Genomic DNA, 25,206 nt, shown 5'->3' with positions numbered 1-25,206 from the left:
CACCACCCAGTTCTGCAGTGTAGACTCCCCCCTCAAACCCTGAGTGGCCAGAACCCCGTGTCTGCGGGTGCCCATTACCCTGCAGAGCGCCCTGCATGCTGCCAGGACACGGCGACTCACAGGACCGCACAGGCTGCCTGCCTGGGTTGAGCGCCTGAAACGTCGATGTTCAATAAATATTTATTGCATTAAACTTTTACAGCTGTGTTTATTGATGACATTTTTAAAAATTTAATATGCGAGGCTTTCGTTCTTTTTGCTGAATAAACAAAAATACCATATATAATATTTGGTCATTAAAAAAATATTTTCCTTTGGGTTAGGAGATACTGCTGCTGGCTGTTTGCTGAACTTTACTTAGCACCCGTGACCGAATGCATTGTTACGAAAGAAATGATGGTGGTAGGGGGAGGTATCCAGCCTCCTTCCCTGGGCACTGGAGAGGCACTCACCCCTGCAGAGTTGTATTGGACAGCTCACCCTGGAGAGGTGCACTCCCAGCATTAACCGTGTGTGCCCTCGAGCCTGGGGCCTGCCTGCAGATGCCCACGGAGGCCTCTGGCCGCGCCGAAGCTTGCGCTGTAGAGAGCTCTTCAGAGTTTGGAATAGGGGGTCACGGCGTCTCTGCTGAGAGCTTAGTGCTTCTACAGAAGACGTGTCTTACTTGTACGCCTACGAGTCCTTTGTCCAGGCTCTAACTGGTCCCTGTCTCCCTTAGGCATTGTTTCCAAGTCCTACGAGTGCCGTCTGAAGGGACAAGGAGCCACCTTTGTGGAGACAGACAGCCCCTTCACCGCGGCAGCGCTGGCAGAAGAGCCCCTTGTCAAGGAGAAACCCCTGAGAAGCAGCAGGAGGCCGGCGCCGCCCCCCGAGCAGGTACAGCAGGTCATCATCTTCCAGGGCTACGACGGGGAGTTTGCCCTGGACCCCTCTGTGGAGGAGACGGCCGCCGCCACGCTGCAGACGCTGGCCATGGCCGGCCAGGTGGCCCGGGTGGTACACATCACAGAGGATGGCCAGGTCATCGCCACGAGTCAGAGCGGGGCACATGTAGGCAGCGTGGTGCCCGGGCCCATCCTTCCCGAGCAGCTGGCTGATGGAGCCACCCAGGTGGTCGTCGTGGGAGGCTCCATGGAAGGCCACGGCATGGATGAGTCCCTCAGTCCAGGTGGCACTGTGATACAACAGGTGACCAAGCAGGAGATTTTAAACCTCTCGGAGGCTGGAGTCGCTCCCCCCGAGGCATCCTCAGCCCTGGATGCGCTGCTCTGTGCGGTCACTGAATTAGGGGAGGTGGAGGGCAGGGCTGGACCCGAGGAGCAAGGCAGGCCTGGCCCCAAAGACGTGCTGATCCAGCTGCCCGGCCAGGAGGTCTCCCATGTGGCTGCCGACCCTGAGGCCCCCGAGATCCAGATGTTCCCACAGGCCCAGGAGAGCCCGGCTGCCGTGGAGGTGCTCACCCAGGTGGTGCATCCCTCAGCAGCCATGGTCTCTCAGGAGCGGGCACAGGTGGCCTTCAAGAAGATGGTCCAGGGCGTCCTCCAGTTTGCTGTGTGTGACACGACCGCGGCCGGCCAGTTGGTTAAGGACGGTGTCACCCAGGTGGTGGTGAGCGAGGAGGGTGCCGTCCACATGGTGGCCGGGGAGGGTGCCCAGATCATCATGCAGGAGGCGCAGGGCGAGCACATGGATCTGGTGGAGTCGGACGGGGAGATCTCGCAGATCATCGTGACGGAGGAGCTGGTCCAGGCCATGGTGCAAGAGTCCAGTGGCGGCTTCTCCGAGGGCGCCACGCACTACATTGTGACAGAGCTGCCCCCAGGGGTGCAGGACGAGCCGGGCCTGTACTCCCACACCGTGCTGGAGACTGCAGACTCACAGGAACTCCTGCAGGCCGGGGCCATGCTGGGCACGGAGGCCGGGGCCCCAAGCAGGGCAGAGCAGCTGGCCAGCGTGGTCATCTACACCCAGGAGGGCTCCCCGGCCGCGGCAGCGATTCAGAGCCAAAGAGAAAGCAGCGAACTCCAGGAAGCGTGAGACACGCGGCACCTTTACTCAGCACAGGGCAGGCTGGGCAGGTCCAGCTTCAGTGGGGGGCTGTGTTCCCTGAGCTTCATCTGAAACCTTCAAAACTGTGAGGACGAGGCTCCCATGAGCCCTGAGCGTGCACTGCCAGCGAGAGTCACACCAGCCACTGGCCAGGCGCCCACAGAGGGAACCGTGGACGGGGCCTCGGGGAGCAGGCTGCCGGGTGCATGGGAGGGCCGGGCGCAGGCCGCACAGGGAGCTCTGGTCCACTGGGGGCCTTCAGTCAGTGGCCTCCCCCTTTGTCCCGGCCGTTGTGCTGAAGAGAAGCCCAGTGTTGTCGGTGGGTTTTTCTCTCAGGTGTTTTCCATTTCAGTTATCAGGAGGTCATGGCCGTGGGGAAAGTGGTGAAGATCCCCCTCGTGGCTTGGGGTGCGCCTGCTCGTGCAGTCAGCATGTAGCTGCCTTTACATTTCATTCTCTACTGGGCTAAAAACTGCAGCTACAAGTGTTACCGTCTTGAAGCATTCTACTTCCATTCATTTTTTTTTTTTAATTTTAGAATAACAGTGTCCCCAGACCAAAGGAAGCCTGCTAGCTCATTTCATGTCTAGATTTCCCATCTTCAAACAGTTTAGGTGTCTTCGTTGCTCTGGTCACATTCTGCATAAAAGAAATCCTCTTAAGCCTATGGTTAAGAAAAGCCTTGAAGTTTATATTCAGTTAAAATGTATGTTGGTGAAGATAGCCAGTGCTTCTAATTTTGACTTAGTTTCATACAATAAAGCCTATATGTGAAATGCGCACTCTGGAAGATATTGTTCGTATCAATATTTTGCTTTTTATAACAAGGGTTTGTTCATATTGATATCATTTTTGCAGGATTTCTTTGTGATTTCTGTCAATTTGAAAATGCTGACATGAAACATTAACACATGGAGACCGTGCCCTGTGGCCCTGCCGTGGCCGCCAGCATGGTCTGTGTTTCCTTGTGGATTCACTGCAACTGTCGGATGCGAGTTTCTGTCGCAGTCATTTGTTTCCTGATACAATTGCTCTTATTCTTTTCCAAAACTGTAAAATAATCTCCTCCCTCAAATGCAAAGGTTGTTTTTGTTCTGTTTCTGTTTTCTTTGAAATAAAATTATAGCATTAAAAGATCATTATGGCACGTTATTTTCAGCAGCCAGTGGTGGGCAGCTGTGGCAACTGAGGGGCACCCCGGCGCTCGCGGCTGCTGCCTTCTCCCTCCTTCGTGGCCTCCAGACGCCGTGGAGCGCTGCCGCGCATCCCCTGCCGCCCGATACTGTTTCTCAGCGTCTGGCAAATGGCCCAGATGCATTCTGGTGACAATAACATATTCTATCATGGAGAGCATCTAGAAATTGAGAAGAGCAGACATGAGAGGAAAGGAGAATGGTACCTTCTTTGTTTAAATACAAGCGCCGTTTAAAATCTTTTCCTGAGAGAGCATGGGGACCAGCTCACGCTTTGGCCAGTTCAGAAGCGGAACCGGCCTCTTCCTAGCACGCTTCTCACTGCTGAGCTCTGTCCACTCTAGGGCCACCTCCCTTTAGACAGCCACCCTCCACAAAAATGAGAACTGAAGGGAAAATTTCAAGGCTGACACTGAGATCCATAATTAGCTGAGTATGACTTCCTCATGTTTCTTAACAATGGCAGGGCTATTCAGGGCTTCTTAAACACTGTCTTCAGCAAACAGTGACAGGATCAAGGTGACCTTTACAAAGTGATGGCCCTCGCCAGGCTTCTCATACATGTTAAAAAAAAAAAAAAAAGTGGGGGGGATGTTTTTCAGTGGAAATATTTCTTGATCACTCCTCCCGTTAGCGGTAGCCCACGGTCCTCGGCTCGGATGCTAATTCCTAACCGTGCGTAGTCCTGTATGGCTAACCTTTCTGCTGCAGTCCAGGGTGTTGACACTGACATGCTGCAGTTTACCGTTGGTGATTTATTTAGGATAAATATGTCTCAGGTGGCATTTAATCCTTCATAAAACCAGTGTAGCCTGCAGTGTCAAACCAGCAATCACGTTGTATGCACAATGAAAAGAGCAGGCCTTTGCATAAAAAAAAATTGTACAGAAGGTGTTTCTAGGCTCAGAAGGATTGCGGAGGCTTCACTAAGCCATTGTATCCTGTGATTACCCATAGAGCTAGGTTAATGTTACCTCTCTTTTCTCTCTCATTACACAACTATTGGAATGTAAGGGGGTTTAAGAAGCACATACACAAATGTGTGCCTCAGAATAATGAGGCATAGCAGGTTTTGTGAGCAAGGGACATTCACTGTGGCGTGGATTGTCTATAAAAAAGACAAGAAGCTTATAACTTTCCTTGTGATTTTTGCCAGAGAATATGACAGAACTTTAAAGTTTCTTTAAAAAAAAAAAAAAAAAAAAAGGCAAATGAAATATTTACTTGGAGACTAATCCAGAAAGGCCACTTTGGTATTAAGCTGCAGCCAATTAAACGACGGAGCCTCAAGGACGTCTGGCATGCAAGGAAGACCAGACCGCCCAAGGCAGCAGATAGAAATGGTTCATACCTCAGCTTCCATGGCGGAAGTCGAGCAGTGCTCTCTGTGTATGCTGGAGAGGATCAAAGCAAGAGAGCAGTTTCCATACAAAGGAAGTTGTAGCCACGTGAGGTCACGTTCATGAAACAGGCTTAAACATGCATCATTCTGGGATGCCCCAGGCCTACCAAGCAGTTGACGTGGAAGGAGCAGGGGAAGATGCTCTCCTAAAATATGTCCCATGCACCGCGGAATAAGCAGGCAAGCTCGCATCACCTGATACGGGGATCCTTTTCGCTACATGGTTTGCTTTGAAGAACCAGGTGAATGTGCCCAGGTTCTGTCAGTGCAGCACTGGAGGCTCCACTGCCATTTACAAGGTTCGGTCAGGGCGGCGCTGGAAGCCCCACTGCCATTTACAAGCTCTGTTCAGAAATGGGACCCCAGAGTATCACAGAAAAACCAGAGCTGGACAGTAGTTGCAAAGGTAAAACCCAGATTTTATTCAGGAAAATGGCAGGGGGGAAAAGACCTGGGCACAGAACTGGACTCCGTTCTGAATACAGTAGCAAGCGAAGGGTTACAGCCAAGAAGTTGTAGGGGCAGGCACTGGTGGGTGGAAGACGACAAAAGGGTCGCACGGGGGAAGGGGATTCTGCCCAAATCCACAGGACTGGATTCTTGCTGAAGCCAGGCCAGGGCCATCAGATTCCACCTGAGGTGGAGGGGGCGTGATAGGGTGAGGAACCTGGTTAGATCTCAAGGGTGAGCAGACATGGAGGGTTAAGGTTAGGGTTCTCGCCAGGATTTCTGGCTGAACCGATTTGGCAGGGTTCTTGCTGAAACTAGATTTTACAAGGAAGTGCACAGATGGGAAAATTCGGTCAGCCAAAGCTCGTCAAAAGTCCTAGGAGTTGGACGGTGAGGAATCCCGGTCATCTCTACCCACGCCCTGGTCATCTCTACCCGATCCCCTCGTGGGGCACAGCGAGGCCTCCGCAGGGCCAGGCAGCCTCCGCCCACCTCCGCTATAAGAAGCAAGGGGCTGTTCCCCGCGTGGCATTTGTGTCTCAGTCCTACCAAACTTCTTTTTCCTGAACAAAAGATGAAATGATGGCATAAGGAAAGCATCCACGAACCAGCTTGGATTTCTAACCCAGAGCTGGTTCTAGTAAGAGAATTAGGGAACAAGAAAGGTCATTCATTTAGCAAACTAAAAAAGCTGTAAGTTTTCACTTCTTTTACTGTTTAATATTAGCCCATAATTTAAGAGAGCACACAGCTCACTTAAGCAACCTCCTCCTGTTCCATCTTGTTGAAGAATACAATTCGTTTTCTACTCCTCTAGGGTGATATCATTTTACATGAAGAAAAAAGTTCTCTCGGATGGCAGTTATACGTTTCGGAAGCACCTTCTAATCAGGGATGGGTGATTCATTATTAGCTTCAGCAGGCGATCCATCTGACATGTAAGGGGAAAAAATTAGCAGCTGTCACGGCATGATGAGTTAATTTCCTGATGGGCCTGACACCGAAAAGCCATTTGGAGACATGGCAAAGGCTGACAAGAAAACCTGGCGCTGCTTTATAATTGGAGATAAAGAAAGGGCAGAGAAACAGGCCGGGGAGGGCCCCCAGGTCTGCAGGCTGGGGTGCGTCTGTGAGCTCTGCGTGGTCGTGGCCGTGGCCTGAGGCCGTGGCCGTGGCCTGAGGCCGTGGTCCTGGCTGGCTGTGTCCAGGTCCAGGGTGGTCGCTGCTGCTCCTTCTGGGATGGGAGTGGCCCGGGACCTGGCATTCTCCCCGAGAGGCAGAGCGTGCCTGCTGGCCTCCTTTCCATGGTCACCTTGGCGATTTTCATGACTGGAACTCAGGATTCCCATAGTGGGATGATTTTTCATCACCACGAGAAAGCAACCCATTAAATAAATACCGTGGAAACCCAAGCAGGTGGGAGGGGTGGGCCTGGGACAGCAGGCAGGATTCAGTCTGGCTTCCGTTGCCCCCCGCCTTCAGCTGCACCTCCACAGGGCATCCTTTGCAAACCCAACAAGATGAAAAAACACTTTGTAAGAAATATCCTGAAGATGGAAATGAGAGATCAGCATTATGAAGCCAGCTTTGAAATACCAGGCTGGATGTGCTGGTCTTCACTGGATGAAGGAGGTATCTGCCGAAGGCGTAGCATGCGGGCCTTAGAATCCGGGCCCCGCATCTGGACCCTGAAACCCTCTGGTGAGAAAACAAAGGGACCCAGCCCATTACAGTCCAGGACACGTCGATGCCTCTTGGCTTTCTTGGACTCTGGATCTGTAAAATCGACAAGGCAGAGGTGGGTCTTGAACCTCATGCTTGAGGAGTAAGCATGAGGGCAAGAACCATCCACCCAAATGCCTGCACCCTGTGCACAGGACACGACTGCTTTTCTCCCGGCTGGACGTGAAGGATGCCCCCCTAAAGAGCTCACCAGCCAGAGACAGAAGACAGCCGTGGTCACAAAGCCCATTACCAGAATTAAATAAATCCATTCTAAATCTCCCAGGCAAAGAATCATTTACTTCCTCCATGGCCCTGCATTTTCAATAGCTTTTAATAAATTCTTTTAAAATGACCTAATTTCAACATGGCTTTCAACTTCATAAAAAGACGATTTATAACCAGGATAAACATGAACCTAGGACCAGCCCTCAGTGACGGTGCCATTTCAGTCCTCTCCAGGATCTCACGTGACGCTTCAAATAACTTTTCAAGTGGAAGAATAAAAACCAACACAACGTCAAGGTTTGTTTTTTAATTTCCAGATTGAGCTCTGGTTGGAGCCCGAGCTTTCCGAGGCTGATCTGGGCTCCTGGCTTGTCCCGCCGGCGTTGGGCCCTTCTGTGCAGGAAGCCGTCGGGGAACCTCAGTTAGGAAGGAACCTCCCAGAGCAGGGCCACCTGTGTCCTCGCCTCCACGGCTCCACAGAGCCCCAGCACATCTGCAGAGCAATCAAGACTGATCTGTAAATAGGGCCATAACCCACGCACACATGCTTCCCCCAGGCTCGGCGCCCGTCTTTCACCTGTGCTACTGCCGCAGTTGAAGGAGATAGAAGACGTTTTCATATCAGAGTTGCAACGTACGGCCTATGAGAGAGCACGGTGTTCCTAACCTACGCCTGGAAACGACGCTGCCAGTGACTTTTCTGGAAAGGGTCGGGACTCGCAGTAATTGTCCAAGGCGCAGTCTCCCCCCATATTCAGAATGTCCTGGGAGACAGGCAGGGCTCTGGCCACGAGGCCACATGTGTCCCACCTTCCCTGACCCCCTTGCACGTCACAGGGCTCAGGTGCCTTTTCCTTTATCTCTAATTCCAGCTGTAAGCTCACGCCCCTGCACATAGCCTCCGCACGTTCATCTTCAGGCCCTGAGCTTCTAGTGCAGCTAGGCAGGCGCTCAGCAAATTACTTTAATTGGATGGATAAATACATGGATTGTCAATTCATCATCAGTTTTTCCTGTTTGCTTACTCACCTTCCTTTCTGTTGGGTTAGTCATAATGTTCTCAAATAACAAAAGCCTTTGGCAGGAATTGAATCAGATGAATGCACCATGAACGTACGTCTTTTGGCCACACTGGTTCAGAGCATATCCCTCTACCTACTTCCACTTTTTTCCCGAACATTTCTTGATGAGCAGGGCCCTGAGACCAAACTTCATGGCAGACGCTGGATCTGAGTCACACTGTCTTGTCGTGTGTGGTCAGGTGACTTGCAGCTTCCACCAACAGGAAGAGACAATGGAAGAGGATTTCCTCTTCACCCGCAGTCATCATCATCTGAAGGGAAGCCTGCAAGTTCATTCTGTTTCTAGTAACATTTGTCTTTGCTCATGTCCTGACTTCTTCCTTGCCCTGCAGACTTGGGCCGGTGCTATTCGTGGCACAGTTATTCCTTCCTCGACATGCTGTGCAAAGAAGGCTGGGGTTTGGGGCAGTCTTGAATAATGGGGACTTTCTCTTCTCTAGAGAGAGCTCTTTGACTAGAGGCAGGAAATGTCTCACGGGAGCCTGGTGAGCAGGGGTGCAGAGGGCCCCGGGCCACAGGGCCTGCTGTTCACGCAGCAGCATCTCGTGACAGGTCGTCTCCTGGTGCACCCTGTGACGAAGCGGGTCTGCCAGAAGCCAGAGAGGAGCACGGGAGGGGAAAATAACACCCTGTCCATCTGAGTCCGGAAGGCATGCCCCTCGCATCTCCATGCCTCTGCAACCGAGATGCAGCGAGAGTGCCTCAGATGTAACGAATACCATCAATCTGTGTGAAGCAAGTCCTGGGGGAAGGAGAAGTATGGGGTCTCCCTTGGAAAGGACAACAAATGTGCCACAGAATGGCGCCCAGCACTCCGAGGGGAGCCCAGCAGGCTGTGGACAGTGCTGAATTTCCAGTCGCTGCTTAAGGCCTAAAGAAGACGGCTCTGCATGCTCCTGGCCTCTGAGGCATTTGGAGTGGGGCAGAACACACGCTTTCTCAGGGAGAGGGACTCGAGAGGTCCCAGGGGTGCGATCCTAAAATGGACGGGCTGCTCTTGGAGAGAAGGCGCCCCCCAGGCCTGGAAGACTCCAGCAGAGGCTGGTGGGCTCGACAGAGACGCACAGTCTAGAAGGGCGTCTTCGTGGGCCCCCCGGCCTTGGGGCCACCAGGCCGTGTTCTGCAGTTCTGGGGAGCGGATCTGCTGACTGGGTCCTGAGTTGAGAACCGTGACTTCATTCCAGACCTTCGATTTTATGAATAAGAGCTGGCCTCGAACAGCTGTGATGTCAGAGGAGTCACCTGTGCATCCTGAGGCTGGCGGGTCCTCTACAGAGTGGAGGCTGAGAATAGATAGACCCTAGTATTAACACCAGCTCTAAGCGCTTCGATGACATGGACAAGTCTCAGCAAGCGTCCGTGAATTGTTGAAGGAGAGTATCAGAAAGACAACACGGTCTGGACGTGGCAGTGATGGCAAACTGTCCCCAAAGAAGCTGAAATCCATATAAGGTGGGCTTCTGAGAGGTGTGTAGCAAATCTTAGTTACATCGAGGGCAGAACGTCTCCCAGGGCAGTGAACGTGGACTGTAACCTGACTGAACACAGTCAGGAACCTGCGGAGAGGACGCCAGAGCCCGTGGGTGGCCGTGGGAGGACAGGGGAAGGAAGGCTCAGAGAAGCAGCTGCAGACGCTCACGGCAGGGCTGTGCAGGCAGAGGCACGTGGCCGAGGCCCCCACACTGCCTGCATGGAGAGGCTCCCAGCAGCCCGGTCCTCTGCCCCGGGGGTCCTCAGCCAGGTGGCCTGGCCCCAGGGAACAAGTGGCCATGTCTGGAGACAGTCTGGGTTGCCACAACTAGGTGTGTGGTGGGTGGAGGCCAGGCCACTGCTGAGCCCTACACTGCCCAGGACGACACACACAGCCCCTGTACACCAGAGCCCAGGGAGACCCGCCCCAGGTCCCTGTCCGCTATGTGCCCTCCTCTGGGCTCGCCGTGTTACCGGGTGCCTCCAGTAAGAATGCGTGGCTCTATTTCTAGTGTAGAAATAAGCTGGCCTGCTGGCATTAGCTCCACTCCTCTGAAGGAAGGAGAGAACTGCACACGAGGGTAACACGGCCCCGCCTGGGTGCACTTGCATGGCCAAGTGAGCCCCTGGGTATGGGGAGGCCGATGAGCCACACGCCGTCTCCCGGGGCCTTCAAGTCACACCCTCCGGTGGTGGGAGGTGAAGGCGACCCCTCTATGCCCGGGAGAAGCCGGGGAGCTGGGATGCAGGACGAAGAGAGTCCATGCTGTGCCCCAGCTCAGAATGAGCACGGCTGCTCATTCTGCATGTGACACACACTCTGTCGCTCCTGTTGAAGCTGGAGCCCGGCAGAGGGAAGGGGAGTCCCTCCTGGAACCTGAGGGGACAGAGAATGAAGCAAGGGGTGAAGGCCCGACCTCCTCCCGGCAGCACAGAGTGTGGCAGGGTGGGCTTCGCAGGGTCGCCTGACGGGGCCAGGGCCCCAGGACCATCTGTGGCTTGGACCACGTACATCTGTGTTTCGTTTCTGTCGAGCCAGTGACACATCACAGGCTCTTTATCCAGAGGAAACCCAAGCAGGCTACCAAGGAAAATATCACTCGGTCCTGTGCCGTCAGGCTCCAAACATGACAGCACACGGCCCTGAGGCCCCACCCCATTCAGCCAGCCCCCTGTGCGCAGCTTTCCAGATACCTTCCCTACTGCCTCCTGAACCCACAGGGCACGTGGCATTAGCCACAAAGAGCCTCAGAAAGGCTAAGGAGCTCGCCCAGTGACACACAGCGAAGGTGACGCGGCCCCATCCCCAGCTTTAGGTCACGGCTTCACTCCTCACTCGTGCCAACAGCAGACACCACAGAGAACAGAGACGTCAGGCCCTGCCCGAAGTGCTTTAATGCGTGATATGCTTCAGCTCTGTGTCCCCACCCAAATCTCATCTGGAATTGTAATCCCCAGGTGTTGAGGGAGGGGGCTGGTGGGAGGTGATTGGCTCATGGGGGCAGTTTCCCCCATGCTGTTCTCGTGATAGTGAAGGAGTTCTCACGAGATCTGGTGGTTTTATAAGGGGCTGTTTCCCCTTTGCTTCCTCTTCTTTCTCTCCTGCCGCCATGTGAAGATGGTCCTGGCTTCCCCTTTGCCTTCTGTCATGACTGTAAATTTCCTGAGGCCTCCCCAGCCATTTGGAAACGTGAGTCAGTTAAACCTTTTTCCTGTATAAATCCCTCAGTCTTGAGTATTTCTTTATACCAGGGTGAAAAGGGACTAATACAATGCACAGCTCACTTCAGGCCACAAAAGGGTTCTGAGCTCAGCACTGTGGATACGGACCCATTTTACAGATGAGGAGTGGAACAGGGAGGCAGGACCCTCACCGGGTTCCACATCCGTAGTGGCCAAGCAAGCCCTTGAACCTGGTGGTCCTGCCCGATACATCTCCCATCTCTGTGCCAGAGGACTTACAGGACACGTTGCTCTCAGGTTAGCTGGTCAGTGATGAGGGCTCATCTCACCCTAAGCCACGGCCACCCTCCAATGAGACCTACTTCCACTTCCTGCCACTATTTTCTCTTTTGTCTGGAACATTCCCTGATTTCCTCTCCCATCTGGAGAATTTGCATGAGTCGTCAAGGCATCCTCCAGCCCTGGTGCCTGTGTGCAAGTGAACTGACTGTGGGCTGTGTGCCTCCCACCCTGGGGGGCAGGTCATGGCCACTAAAACTGTCAGAAGGATGAGCCTGAAAAATGTCCATCCCTATTCAGAATAGAGGAGAAAGGCCTGTGACCACTTCTACAAATTCAAAATGGACACACGGATGTCAGGACAAGACTCACAGCTGGGACTGAGTCCCCCAGGCCAGAAGGGAGGCCAGCAGAGGTCCCCCAGGCCAGGAGTGAGGCTGACCGAGGTACCTCAGGCCAGGAGGAGTGAGGGTGGCCGAGGTCCCGGGGGCCAGGAGGGAGGCCAATGGAGGTCCCCTGGGCCAGGAGGGAGGCTGGTGGAGGGTCTCTCTGGGCCAGGGCGGAGGCTGGCAGAGGTCCCCCAGGCCAGGAGGGAGGCTGGCAGAGATCCCCTGGGGTCAAGAGAGAGGCTAGTGGAGGTCTCTCCGGGCCAGAAGTGAGGCCGGCAGAGGTTGCCCTGGGGCCAGGAGGGAGGCTCAGCCACTGTTTTCCTGTCAAGAGTCTAGGGTCTCCGAAGCCCAGCTGTCCACTGTCACCGTGTGCTGCCACTCAGCATGAGACACTGCCTCCTCCAGCCTCAGATCTGGGATTCCAGATGTCTACACCCAGGCTGCACTCCTGGGGACAGTGGGGACAGCAGGGCATGGAAGCTGATGGCTCCTTTCGGCTTTCTCCTGATGCTTCTTCACTTATTTTTCCACCTGTGGATCCCAGAAGCCACTGTCTATGTGTTTTTCTCTCCATTGTTCTCTCAACACCACCTGATGTCACAGTCCTGGGAGCTCCTCCCTGCAGAGGACAGGGCTGGGCCAGTGCCCACCCCGTGGATGCCGAGGCAAGAAATACCCTTCGTGGGGGGATGGAGGGCGGGAGGGCAGTCCCAGGCGGGTGCTTCCCTTCCCTGGAGGGGTTCCCTGGGGGGACAGGCTGGAGACCCGCAGCCCCTCCCTGAACCCTCAGGTTATGTCCCCCAGCGGCTCCCTGCAGCCTAGACTTGGCTTCCACTCCCCGCGGTCTCCTCTGCTCCTGGACGCGCTGCTCTGAGGACGGTGTCCACTGGACCCCAGGCCCCGAGGCCTGGGTTTTGTTCCTCACATCTTTGCAGAGGCTGTGGTTTGGTTTTGGGCTCAGCTGCCTGCACCCCTGAATTGTGGAACAATGTACCCGGGGCCTGAGCATCTTTGGAGGTCTCCATGCCGGCTGGGCCATGGTTCCTGGTCCCCACAATGTCCAGGTAGACACTGCTCACGCAACAGCAGAACTGTTCAAAGAATAAAGAGGAAAAAAGCTGTGTGTGCACGCTCACCCAAAAGGCTCTGTGCTGTTGTTCTACACTGGGGCAAAGTCTGTCTTTGCCGTAAGTGGATGGAAATGCATATTAACGTATTTGAACCTCCCGAGGGGTTGGAATATCAGCCTTGCCAGCCGCAGGACGGTGGTAGACTTGACCGGAGGGAGGAGGAGGAGGAGCAGGAGGAATGGGCCACTCTTTGGCATCCTCAGGTCACTCTTCAGCTGCCGTTTTGAGGACGTTTTGCAAGGATTAGCTCAGGGAGAGCCCCACACGGTGTTAAGTCTGCAATGCCGAGCAGGACTTGAGAGCTACGAGCCGTCTGCCCTCAGGGCTGGGACCCCAGGGTCAATGGGACCCAGGGAGGTGAGGCCCCTGTCATCTGTCCCTGGAATCGCTTCTGATTTTTTTTAATAAGATACATACAAATAGAAGTTCTAGCATTTTTTTTCTGTACCAGTGGATTGTCTACACCCCTCTCTGGTGACCCCCACCCGGAGCACCCCAATATGCAGAGCCTCGCTGTCTGCTCTTGCCACTCCCTGACTTGAGATGGTGCTGAGGCCCAGCCAAGCTCAGTTTCATTCAGTTCTAAGTAGTTTGTATCTTCCTGGTCTGGAGGGAGAGCTTCCTCTGCGTCACCCCCAGGAGCACAGCTGTGGCCTTCCTGGGAGGCATCACACTGTGTGAGGATCCTGTGAGGTCACCAGACATCCTTAGCCCGAGCTCCTGTTCCTCCCATCCCCGCTCTTAGTGCAGCCTCAAAGTCCACTCCATTCCCATGAACACCTGCCCCATAGGACACACGTTGTCCCTGTTCCCTACCCCAAGCCCAGTGAAGAGTCAGAGAACCAACAGACCAAGGGAACAAACGAACAGGCAGGAACAGGGATGAGATGAGATTTGGGAAACGCACACATGGCTGGGGAAGTGACACTAAAGGGCGCAAAGCAGAGGCCGCAGTCCCTCCTGGCAGGGGCACCCTGGCAGTGCTAGCGGGCAGCCAGGCTCTAGGGCCCAGCTCAAGCAGGCTCTGTGGGATGCAGGTGAGCCACAGGGTGAAAGCAGGCCCCTTCCTCTATGGGACCTTTGCAGCCAAACCCCCAGCCCCACTCCCCAACCAAGAAACAGCAGGACACTTTTTTCATCTGGAGAAATCCAACCAGAAAGGCTCTGGAGCTGGGGACACAGCAGAGTGGAGGAGATGCCAAGCATAAGATGGGACTAGAAAAGCTCAACCCCCTGAGCAGTGAGACTCGCCTGCCCAGCCTCCCTGGCTAGGTTTCTTGTACCATGGAAGCCAAATATATACCCACAGGGAGGAGACTAGAAGATTCGTTTCTGGAGAAACTGAACCACTCCAGAGAGAAGCCCTCCACAGAAGACACTCGAGGATTTTCCAGTGGAAAAGCTGAGTGCTGTCAGATGGCTCTGAAGCGAGGGCCAGTCGCGAGGAAGTCCCATGTACCCACAAAGAGCTTCAATCAGCCTCAGTGCCTCCCTCAGCTATGCACATGAAGCTAAGGACCCATGTGAATTAAAAAGATCAAAAATAAATAAGAGCCTGTGATCCCACCACTTGGAGAAGCTGATGATCACTTCTAGAAGACTTCTAGAACAGCCTGGGCAACACAGTGAGACCCAAAAATTAAATAGTAAGAGAGAGAAAAGGAACTCAGCAGAAGAAAATTTGAAGAAAATTCCTCCAAAATGCAGTCAAATAATAAGAGAATGTATGGTACCATGAAATAATAATTGTTTTTTATATTGATTTAAAAAATAAAAGAAGAAAGAAGTCCAGGGAATTAAAAATGCAGTAGATAACTATGGGCTGGAAGATGAAGTCAAGGAAAGCTTTCACAAAGTAGGACCAAACGACAAATAAATTGAATATAGATTTTTTAAATCAGAAATTAAAGTATTAATATAGGATATCTGAAACTGACTAAAAGAAGGCCTAGAAAGAGAAAAATGAGGAAAATGGAAAGAAGGAAATTATCAAACAGTGAATACAAGACAATTGACAAGACTGAGGGATTAGAGTTTCCAGCTTGAAAGAACTCACTAAGTACCCAGCAAAATGAGTGAATAAGACTCATATTGGTTGTCATGAAGTTTCTGAACCCAAGAATATGCAATACGAAAATCCTTGTCAGGAAAAAAAAAAAAAAGAATAAAAGTCACACTATGAAAGTTAAAATGACATCAGACTTCTAAAAGCATTAATGGGTACTAGAAGTTAAAAAAGGAATCTCTTCAAAATTCTAATGGAAATTTTTGTCAAATAAGAATTCTATTACCAGCTAAACTATCAATCAAGTATAATAGTACAATAAAGATATTGTCAGATATTCTCTCTCTCCAAACATTTGCCTCCCTTACACCCTTTGGCATGAAGCTACTGAAAAATATGCTCTCGAAGAGGGTAGATTAGTCTTGGGATTCAGAAACAGGTCAACATAGGAGAGAAAAAAGTGGATGTCCTGAGTAATGACTATTTGAGCAAGGAAAGGAAAGGTTCTGAGGAAAAAGGAATAGAACTGATCAATGCCCTGGTATATTCGGCTGTATAGAAAACATGCTATGCGATTTGGATAGTTGGGAAGGAATGAGTGACAGCATGTAAAAACACCAAGCTGGCCAGGCGCAGCGGCTCACTCCTGTCATCCCAGCACTTTGGGAGGCTGAGGGAGGTGGATTGCCAGAGCTCAGGAGTTTGCAACCAGCCTGGGCAATGCGGTGAAACCTTGTCTCTACTAAAATATAAAAACTTAGCCCAGTGTGGTGGTGTGCCCCTGTAATCCCAGCTACTCAGGAGGCTGGGGCAGAAGAATTGCTTGAACCCAGGAGGTGGAGGTTGAAGTGAGCCGAGATGGTGCCACTGCACTCCAGCCTGGACGACAGGGTGAGACTCTGTCTCAAAAAAACAAAAAAAACAAAAAAAAGAAAAGAAAAAAAGAAGCTGTGATTAAAAACAATGAGGTAGTTATGGTAGTTATTAATGCCAAAAAAAAAAAAAAAAACTAAACAAGTGTATAAGAAAGATAATCATGTTTATATGATTATACTACAGGAAAATACTTAGTTCAACAATGAACAATATTTACATAGTCGCAATATTCACATTGAATATGAGTTCAATTAAAACTGTAAGTAACAAGTGTTAAGATGAGAATACTAAATCCTTGCCTGTCCTAATGGGAAGTTCACAGAAAATGTCACAAACTGACGTATCACTTTCAGTATCCACAGATTGCAACCACCATCTCTTACCTAGATGGCAAACTTGCATTGTCTCCCAACGTCAACTCCAGAGAGCCTATGGCGGGAAACGGAATTAGGAAATAGCAACCACATATTGGCAGGCTGTTTTGAGCTTGGTGTTTGGGGAGGAGAGAGTGGGAGAGAGCCAGGCCACTGCCATTCTTCCAGAAAACCTTCAAGAACAGCAGCCAAAATCTGCACTTGGTCAGCAAAAGCCTTGGGACAGTTGTTCCCTGACCCCTCATGGCAGAAGCCTGGGGCAACAGCCCAGAATCCTGGCATAGGAGACCATGGAGGTAGAGTCCAAATGAAACAAAAGCCTCAGTGAAGTGTGGAGTGGGGACCACAGAGATGAGTGCTGGCCGTGAGTATTTGCTCCTCCCTGCCTGTTCGCCGCATGCCCCGGACTGCAGGATTACACTGGGGATTCTTCCTCCAGGGCTACCTCTAACCTTAGTACTTGAACAGCTATAGTTGTCTGAACTCTTAAAAAAATTAAGATACTTAATGATGATGCAAGAAGTGAATCAGTCTACGTTGCTGCTGCTGTTGTTGTTGTTGTGTGTGTGTTTGAGACAGAGTCTCACTCTGTCACCCAGGCTGGAGTGCAGTGGCACAGTCTTGGCTCATTGCAACCTCTGCCTCCCGGGTTCAAGTGATTCTCCTGCCTCAGCCTCCCGAGTAGCTGGGACTACAGGTGTTCGCCACCATGCCCAGCTAATTTTTGTATTTTTAGTAAAGACGGAGTTTCACCATGTTGGCCGGGCTGGTCTCAAACTCCTGACCTCAAGTGATTCACTTGCCTTGGACTCGCAAAGTGCTGGGATTACAGGTGTGAGCCAACGCACCTGGCTGAATCATTCTATGTTAAAAAAAAAAAAAAAAAGTGACAGTTCCCTCCATCCAAGAAACCAAGGGAATTCAGTGGATTCCCATTTGCCTTGCCATGCTTGGCCGGCAGTCTGGCTCTGTGCCATGCTTGTCTGTCCCTCTGCCTGGGGGAATGAGCCCAGAGATATCTGACAGCATCAGGACATTGCCAAATCACTGGCCATGGAGCAAGATGTCCAAATAAAGAGAGGCTTCCAGTCCACAGTCCGTGGGAGGAAAGCACTTGATTTCCCCGGCTTCCGATGTGCGTGCTGGAAATGCCCCCCTCCTCCTTTTTGGCTATTGGAAAGTAATTGAGTCAGTTGCTTCAAATGGACTGATGATAATTCCTACCAATTAGCTGTATAATAATCATCCTGGCCATGTTTAGTTATCTGAGCAAGAGACAAAATTACATACCATTGAGTACCAAATAACTTTTATAATACATAAACATTCAGAAACAGGAGCCACCAGTAGACACTTTGTGTCTCAGATGGTTTCACTGATAAACTCTGCCATCTTGAGTCTGTTTGCACAACTCAATTTGGGGATGTAAAAAGAGACAAGAATGGCAGTATATATATGGTATAGCCAAGGCAGGAATGAATTATTTCCTGGAGTGCAATGCTACGTGGAATGGAAAATTCCGTCCGTCTCATGATGGAAGCAGCTACATGCACAGAGTAAAATGGTATTCAGCTTCCAGCTTAGCAAGGTTTTGAAAACTTTTGTCTTCTAAAATCTTTACTGTTGTTTTTTGTTTTGGCACTGGGGGTGAACAGTTTTCCCAACCAAGACAACATCAAGACTGGATGTGAATGGACCTCACGTGGGGCTTGAACTCTCCTCCGTCGCCAGCGCCACCTTGCTGGCTCCTTGGGCTCCCCAGGATGTGGATTTAGATTCTGGCTCTGCATCTCCCATGGAATATTAGATCTTGGAGTGGTCTTAGGGTCACAACCTCCTCCCCTGAATGAAACCTGCTCCCAGTGGATTTCAGCAGCAGGTGAACTTGAAATTGCTCATGGTGGTCCTACTAGTAGGAGGACGGAAGGAATGCTGATGCCCCAACATAGGTGGGGGGGGCCTCTTTTTTCCTAGCATCATGGTTCATATGAAGGGACTTCTACTAGAATTAATTGATTGAAAGTCTGGAAGAACTGGCAATTTGCCCTTCTATCTCAAATAGTGATCTGCTCTGTGGAGCCAAACTTTCCCCTGGGCGGGTACCCAGGGCCTACATGGCATGGCAGGACGGAGAGGCCGTAGTGCATATTAGTAAGCCTTATTAGCCTTGGATCTGAAGCCAAGTCCTTCCATCAGCTTATTCACAATAATGCCCACACATCTTTGCATCTTCCTTTTCAATTGGTTCTGAACTTGGAAGAAAAACAGGAGGGGCATTATTTTTACCCTTTAACTCCCCAAAGTCTGATCTTCTATTTTAGCTCTTGATTTCCCACCTACAATAAGAGCAGTAAGTGACACTGAAGGTGTGTTCTCTAGATTTCTGCCCCAAAGTCCTGAGGCTGAGAAACATTGAGAGAGAGCATGAACCTCACTGCCACCACAATACGGCATCCTAAGAGAGGAAGCAGCTGCATCTTTTGGAACTTGGAGCAGGGTTTGGGAAGAGGCACAGGCACAGCACTCGCCTGTTTCTGAGTGTACAAATGGTGAAAAGTAGTAGCATGGCCTCACTGAAGGCGCAGCAAAGGACAACTCGAATTTAGATCAGCGCATCCAGAGGCTGGACTCCCCGGCCCCATCCCCAAGACTGATTCTAAAATGAGACCTAAAAGCTGAATTTTTTTTTTTTTAATATCAGCCAGAAAGTCCTTGCTGTGACCAACCTGAAGAAATACCCAGGCAGTCAGCTGTCCTATGTTTCAACCTTTGCCGTGAGACTGGCACTGGACAAAGTACAGTAGAAATTCAAAGGGAATTGAGCGACACAGCTCTGCCCGGAGTCCAAATAAGTAAGATCACGATGAGCAGAGTGATACCTGGAAATGCCAACATTTGCATTCAGGCAGTAACCGCCCAGGAGCAGTCAACTGTCACTCCATCTGGGTCACCTGGGGGAAATCATCTTAGCCCCCAGGCCTGGGCATCTTTATCCATCAGTGGCTGTGGCTGTGCTGCAGGGTCCTGAGGATGCCCTTCTGGCTCTGGCCTCAACTGGTCCTTAAAGGAGAATGGGTGCTGTCTGGCCCCGTGGGGTCCGTAGGTGGAGAAAGGTCACATGCTCACTGTGTCACCCCATGTGAGCTGACTGTGGAAAGCTGAATAGGGTACAACCTCCCCAAACACACACTTCACTCAGGACAGACACCCAAGAATCCACTTCGCTCCCCGAAAGAAGACTTAAATGGGTGCTGGGAGATAAGAAGAGGCTGCCTGCATGGCAGGTGGTTCAAGAACTGTGTCTTGGATCTCAAGTCACGGATTTAGACACAAATGGTCTAGACACGAATTGTCTGGATTTCCTCCAGGCTAATTGTTACAGGCGAGTTCTGTCAGAGAGGAACAGGAACCCGACAGCACAAGGCAAGGATGTTCCGTTATCTGGAAGGCAGCCAGGGAGGAGTCTATAGGCAGAGGGGGCTTGAGCCCTTCCACCAAGTAGCCACTTGGGAAGGATGACGGCTAAAGTCCTGCCCATTGTTTCTGTGAATCGATCTAACCCAGCTGAAGAGAAAAGGAGAGCGGTTTCATGGAAGCTATCAGCACCTGTTGCCTGGATCCCTGGACCTCCGGCTGGTCTCACCTCTCATTGTCCCAGCTACATTCCATTGGCCTCACTTCTTGATCCACACACAGCTAGTCTTTCCAGAAGCTTCCCCATCTCAGTAGATGGCACCACGTTCTCTCAGTTTTCTAAGACAAAAGCTAGAAGCCATCCTTGACCTCTCTTTCTTTCACCCTTATCCTCCTGACTTGTGCTTTGAATCCGAAATGGTCACTTCCCCAGGTCTCTGCAGTCATCTGCCTCAGCAAGCCACCATCATCTCTCACCTGAACCACTGCAACAGCTTCTACTGTTCCCTCCTACAATCCAGAATGATCTTTCACAAGTAAGTTAGATCACGTCCCTCCCATCTGCATGAGTTATCTATGGCTGTGTAACAAGCTATCCCAAGATGTAGTGGCTTAAATATAACAAGTATTTATCCCTTACAATTGCTGTGGGTCAGGAGTCCTAGAGCAGCTTAAACTGAGTGGGTCCAGTTCAGGGTTAAGGTGTCATCAGGAGCTGCTGTCATTCAAAGGCTCGACTGAGGCAGAGGAGCCACGGGCAGGGTGGTGTACTCACTCACATGACTTCACTGTGTGGCTTCCTGCAGGCTGCTTGGCATCCTCATAACATGGCAGCCTCCTTTCCTTGAGAAAGTGATCCAAGACACAGGCTGAAGCTACAGTGTCTTTTAAGACCTGGCCTCAGAAGTCACACATTGTCACTTCAGCCTATTCCATTTGTTAGAAATGATTCACTAAGTCCATGCAAAGGTGGGGAGGATCTGGCTCCACCTTCTGTAGGGAATGTCAAACAAATTGTGAGCATATTTTAAGCCACTCACCATCTCAAGGTCCACACCTGTCTCCTGGCTTTAATTGTTAAGTCTCAGTCCCAAACACACCAAACCTACAGAGCATTGCTCCTCCCTGGTTACTTGAGGCCTTTGTACTTGCTGTTCTAGAAGGTTCTTTTGTCAAGGCCAATCCCTTCTCATCATTCAAGTCTTAGCCCCAACCTCCCTCTTTCTGAGAGGCCTTTCCTGACATCAAATTTAAAATAGTGCTCCTCATTTATCAGTGTCAGGAAGCAACTTTGTCGTTTGTTGACTGTGTCTCCATCCCCCGACCCTAAGCTCCTAGAGAGCAGGCTCCTTGCTGCCCCACCACACTGGCCTCCAGGCCGAGCATCCCTACAGCCTGACTGGAAGGAGCCAGCAAACCCAGGAATGGAAGTGAGAGGCTCTGCCAGAGCAGTTGTGTGGCATCATATCAGCCACAGTGCCTGACATGGAAATTCAATGAGCTCGAAACTTCAGCCCATTTCATTTCACTGGAAACCTGGTGAGCCCAGGTCAGGCAGGTGTCACCGTTTTAACAAAGAAACTGTGTTAGGAAGCTCTCCTTCCCTGTTGTCGGGGTGAGCGTTGTGCAGTTCTAGCATCTTATGGTTTTAACCACATGATAAATGAATTCCTTTATACCAATCCCACAGAACAAACATGCACTTTTTCATTTATGAATTTGAGCTCAAATTTATGTTTTTAGCTTTTCTCTAAATTTACCAAAACTTTTAACATAAAATTACTCATGACCCCACTAAGAAATTAAATCCTGGCAAAAATGAGATGCCAAAAAGGACTTCGTGGGGATAAAGTAGAAGTGGTCCTTTACAAAATGAGCTGAAAGAAGATGGAAATAAATTCTTTGCCAGAAGAGCAGTCTTTGCTGAAAAGATTCACATTTCCTTGAGCGTTTTATCCAAAGTAGATCAAGGCTGCTCACCCAGAACAAGATCCAGTTTGCCAAAAACCTGGGCTTCTCTCCAGTGAGGCCCGATGATCACACGATGCCTATCCAGGTGTTCATTTCAGACGTTTTAGACACTCTCTGCACCATGTCATTTTTATGATTGTCAAGTTCCACAAATCTTCTTTCTTCTTCTTTAAAAAGTCTCTTTAATTTTGAGAACTTTCCTGCTAATCATTTCTCCGTTTGCTAATGATCCTAACCTTCCACAAAATGACTTCTCCCTCGCCAGCCTTCATTTTACTTCTCGTGCTTTCCCTGTTCTCTTTTCCTGCCCTCGGATTTCCCATTTTTCAAGCCATGAGGCGGACTTCAGTCTGTTGAATTTCAGCTCTTTCTTCCTGTCTTGGATTGCCTATTACCTATTGCAAAGGTCATTTTAAGTGTAATTCAGCTTAAATTACTTTATTTTCTCATCACTGGATTTTTTTTCTCTCTCTGATCCCTTTCTCCTTCCCAGGCCCTCCACTCTGCCTACCCACCCCCATCTAAGTTTCACTTCTCAGGGACCATTTTCAGCAGCTCCTGATGAGGCCGGATGAAAAGCGTTCTTGGGGGTTATTTGGAAGGTTAAGATTTTCGTGCTCGCTGCCTGGCCATGGAGGCTGGGGTCAGAGGCTGGGGTGCCTTCTAGGATACCTGCAAACATAACTAAGATCCCAGCCCTGATGTGAGACCCCACATATAAAGTCTGCTGTTTTCTCAGCGTGTCAGGAATCACAGCAGCGAGCCCGGTGTGCTAGGTCATCCAGACACTTTCCAGAACCACTGAGTGTCTCATGATGGCAGCCACTACCTGCATGGAGTAAAATGGTGTCCAGCTTCCAGCTTAGCAAGGTTTTGAAAACTTTTTGGTTTCTAAAATCTTTATTGTTGTTTTTATTTTTGGCACTTGGGAGTGAATGGGTTTCCCAACCAAGACAACATCAAGACTGGATGTGAATGGACCTCACGTGGGGCCTGAACTCTCCTCCATCGCCAGCGGCCACCTTGCTGGCTCCTTGGGCTCCCCAGGATGTGGATTTAGATTCTGGCTCTGCATCTCCCATGGAATATTAGATCTTGGAGTGGTCTTAGGGTCACAGCCTCCTCCCCTGAATGAAACCTACTCTTAACAGATTTCAGCAGGTGGACTTGAAATTGCATATGGCTGTCCTACTAAGTGGAAGGACAGAAGGAATGCTGATGCCCCAACATAGGTGTAAGAGGAGGGAGAGGCTGATCAGGATGACTCCAACCTCTTGGGCCTGTGAAGAAGTGCACGTGAGAGTGTGCATGTGTATGTGCACTTGTGTACACTTGTGGAAGTGTGTGTGCACACGTGAGTCTGAGGGCACAAGTAAGTCTGAGTGCACGTGTGTGTGCACACATGAGCAGGAGTGCACACATGTGAAAGTGTGTACTCGTGTGTAAGTGTACATGTGAGAGTGAGCATGTGTGAATGTGATGTGTGTGGCTGTATATGTGAGTGAATGCATGTGTGAGTGCACACGAGTGTGTGCATGTGTGCATGTTGAGTGTACTGTGTGCTTACACACATGAGCATTCATGCACATATATGAGCATGTGCATGTCTGAATCGTGTGTCTGTGTGAATGTACATATGTGAGCATTTGAGTGTGTTCATATTTACACATATGTGTGCACATGCCTGTGTGTGAATGTGCATGCCCATGTGTAGTGCATGTGAACATGTGTGCATAGATGTGCATGCAAATGTGCACATATGTACATGTGTGTGCATGTGTGTACATGTGAAAGTGCACACGTGTGACTGTGTATGCATCTGTGGGCACGAACACCTGAACATGTGTGCACAGATGTGCATGTGAATACACACATGTACATGTGTGCATCTGTGTACATGTGAATGCATGCATACACGTGTGTGTACACGTGTGAGGGCATGTGTGTGAATGTGCATATGTGTGAGTCTGTGTGTGCATGCATGTGATGCGTGTGTGTGCACATGTGCAAGCATATTCATGTGAATGTGTGTTGTGTGATATGTATGCATATGTACATGTGAGTATGCATGTGAACATCTGCATGCACGTGTGTGACTGTGTGAGAGCGTGCATGTGTGTGGCAGCAGGAAGCCACCATCTGATGGGCTTCCTGACCCTGGGCTCTGCCTCAACTCCTGAGACATTACCCACCGCCTGGGTCTTTCCAGAAAGTTCTGTCCCCAGCTTCTTCCTAGAGCACAGTGCATGCTTCCCAAGGTCTGCAGAGCTGGGCTCCCCCTTTGACTACGGTAAGGGTCCTGCCCTGGCTGAAAGCCTCCACCTCTGTGCAGTGGGGGTCCTCGCCGCCTTAGGCTGACAGTGGGTTTTTAGGAGGAAGCTGAGGGCCTGGCCATGTCCCCTGGCTGGGCCTCAGATCCCACCTTGCCAAAGCAGCAAACGCGCTGCCTCGAGTGAGTGTGTGTGGCCACAAAGCCTTGGGCAAGGGACTGTACCAGAGCCTCTGAACTGGCTCCCGTGGCCTTTGTACTCGCTGTTCTGGAAGGTTCTCTCAGCAGGGTGGTTCCTTCTCTCACTCAAGTCTCAGGCCCACGGCCCACATGGCCACGGTGTCCCTATCCCCACACCGCGCTCTTGGTTGGGGAGTGGTGCTCAGCCTCCTCCGCCACCTCCCTCCCTGCCTTTGGGGCCACAAGCTGAGGATTTGTGCGCACAGATCGTCCTGTGTTGGTGTGGCCTTTGGTCGAGCAGGTGAGAAGAGCAGACACACGACAAAGGCCCGCACCGGTGGGAGGGCGGGGACGAGTTTAGGTCAGATGGTCCGGGCCAGGTGTGCACAGGGCGCACCCGGGTGCAGGGGCGCCCAGCTTCTAATGACACGGCACTCGATCACCGTCTAATTAATCCCATGTTTTCACACAGCGTAACTGCGGAGCCGGGGCTGAGTTATTTGGCTACTGGAGGTGGAGGGCGGCCGTGTCTTCCCCTCGCTGCTCACCACTGAGGATGCTGCACATCGGGGCATGCGGAGCTCCGCACGGCATATCTGTCATCCCGCATTATCAGGAAGACGCGCCACTTCCATGCCGGGCTGCAAGGCCCCAGCAAATCGTTATTTTTATGGGAGATGATAAAGGAAATACTCCCTTATGTTCAAATCTTTAACTGTCAGGTGCAAGGAATATACAGCCCAGGCCAACCCACAGTGTACAGGGTGGCAAAGCCGCAGGCTGCGTCCTGGCCCCTGCATGCACCCCCAGCGCACCCCCGGCCCACCCCCAGCCCACCTTCAGCCACCCCCAGCTCACACCCAGCCCACCCCCAGCCCACCTTCAGCCCACCCCCAATTCACCCCCCAGGTCACACCCATCCCACACCCAACCCACACCCAACCCACACCCAGCCCACCCTCATCCACACCAAGCTCACCCCCAACCCACCCCCAGCCCACCTTCAGCCCACCCCCAGCTCACCCCCCAGGTCACGCCCA

The 25,206-nt window shown here is 51.2% G+C and overlaps 1 protein-coding gene across 4 annotated transcripts in view; it reads left to right on the top strand.

Moving 5' to 3' along the window:
• The window catches only part of LOC105489328 (zinc finger protein 407), a 508,962-nt gene that overhangs the window by 459,054 nt on the left and 24,702 nt on the right, over positions 1-25,206 (top strand). For 3 of the 4 annotated variants that reach the window (XM_011754065.3, XM_011754066.3, XM_071085174.1), the window contains one exon: positions 719-3,624. The exons of the other annotated variant lie outside the window; for it this stretch is intronic. In XM_011754065.3, the coding sequence (XP_011752367.2) occupies positions 719-2,037 (1,319 nt within the window). In that variant the 3' untranslated portion in view covers positions 2,038-3,624. Of the gene's footprint in view, positions 1-718; positions 3,625-25,206 lie in introns of those variants that run through there. 4 annotated transcript variants of the gene reach the window in all.

The sequence above is a fragment of the Macaca nemestrina genome, chromosome 19 (genome assembly GCF_043159975.1).
Source record: "Macaca nemestrina isolate mMacNem1 chromosome 19, mMacNem.hap1, whole genome shotgun sequence".
Lineage (NCBI taxonomy): Eukaryota > Metazoa > Chordata > Mammalia > Primates > Cercopithecidae > Macaca > Macaca nemestrina.
Note: the sequence above shows the minus strand (reverse complement) of the source record. Positions and strands in the feature narration are given on the sequence as shown.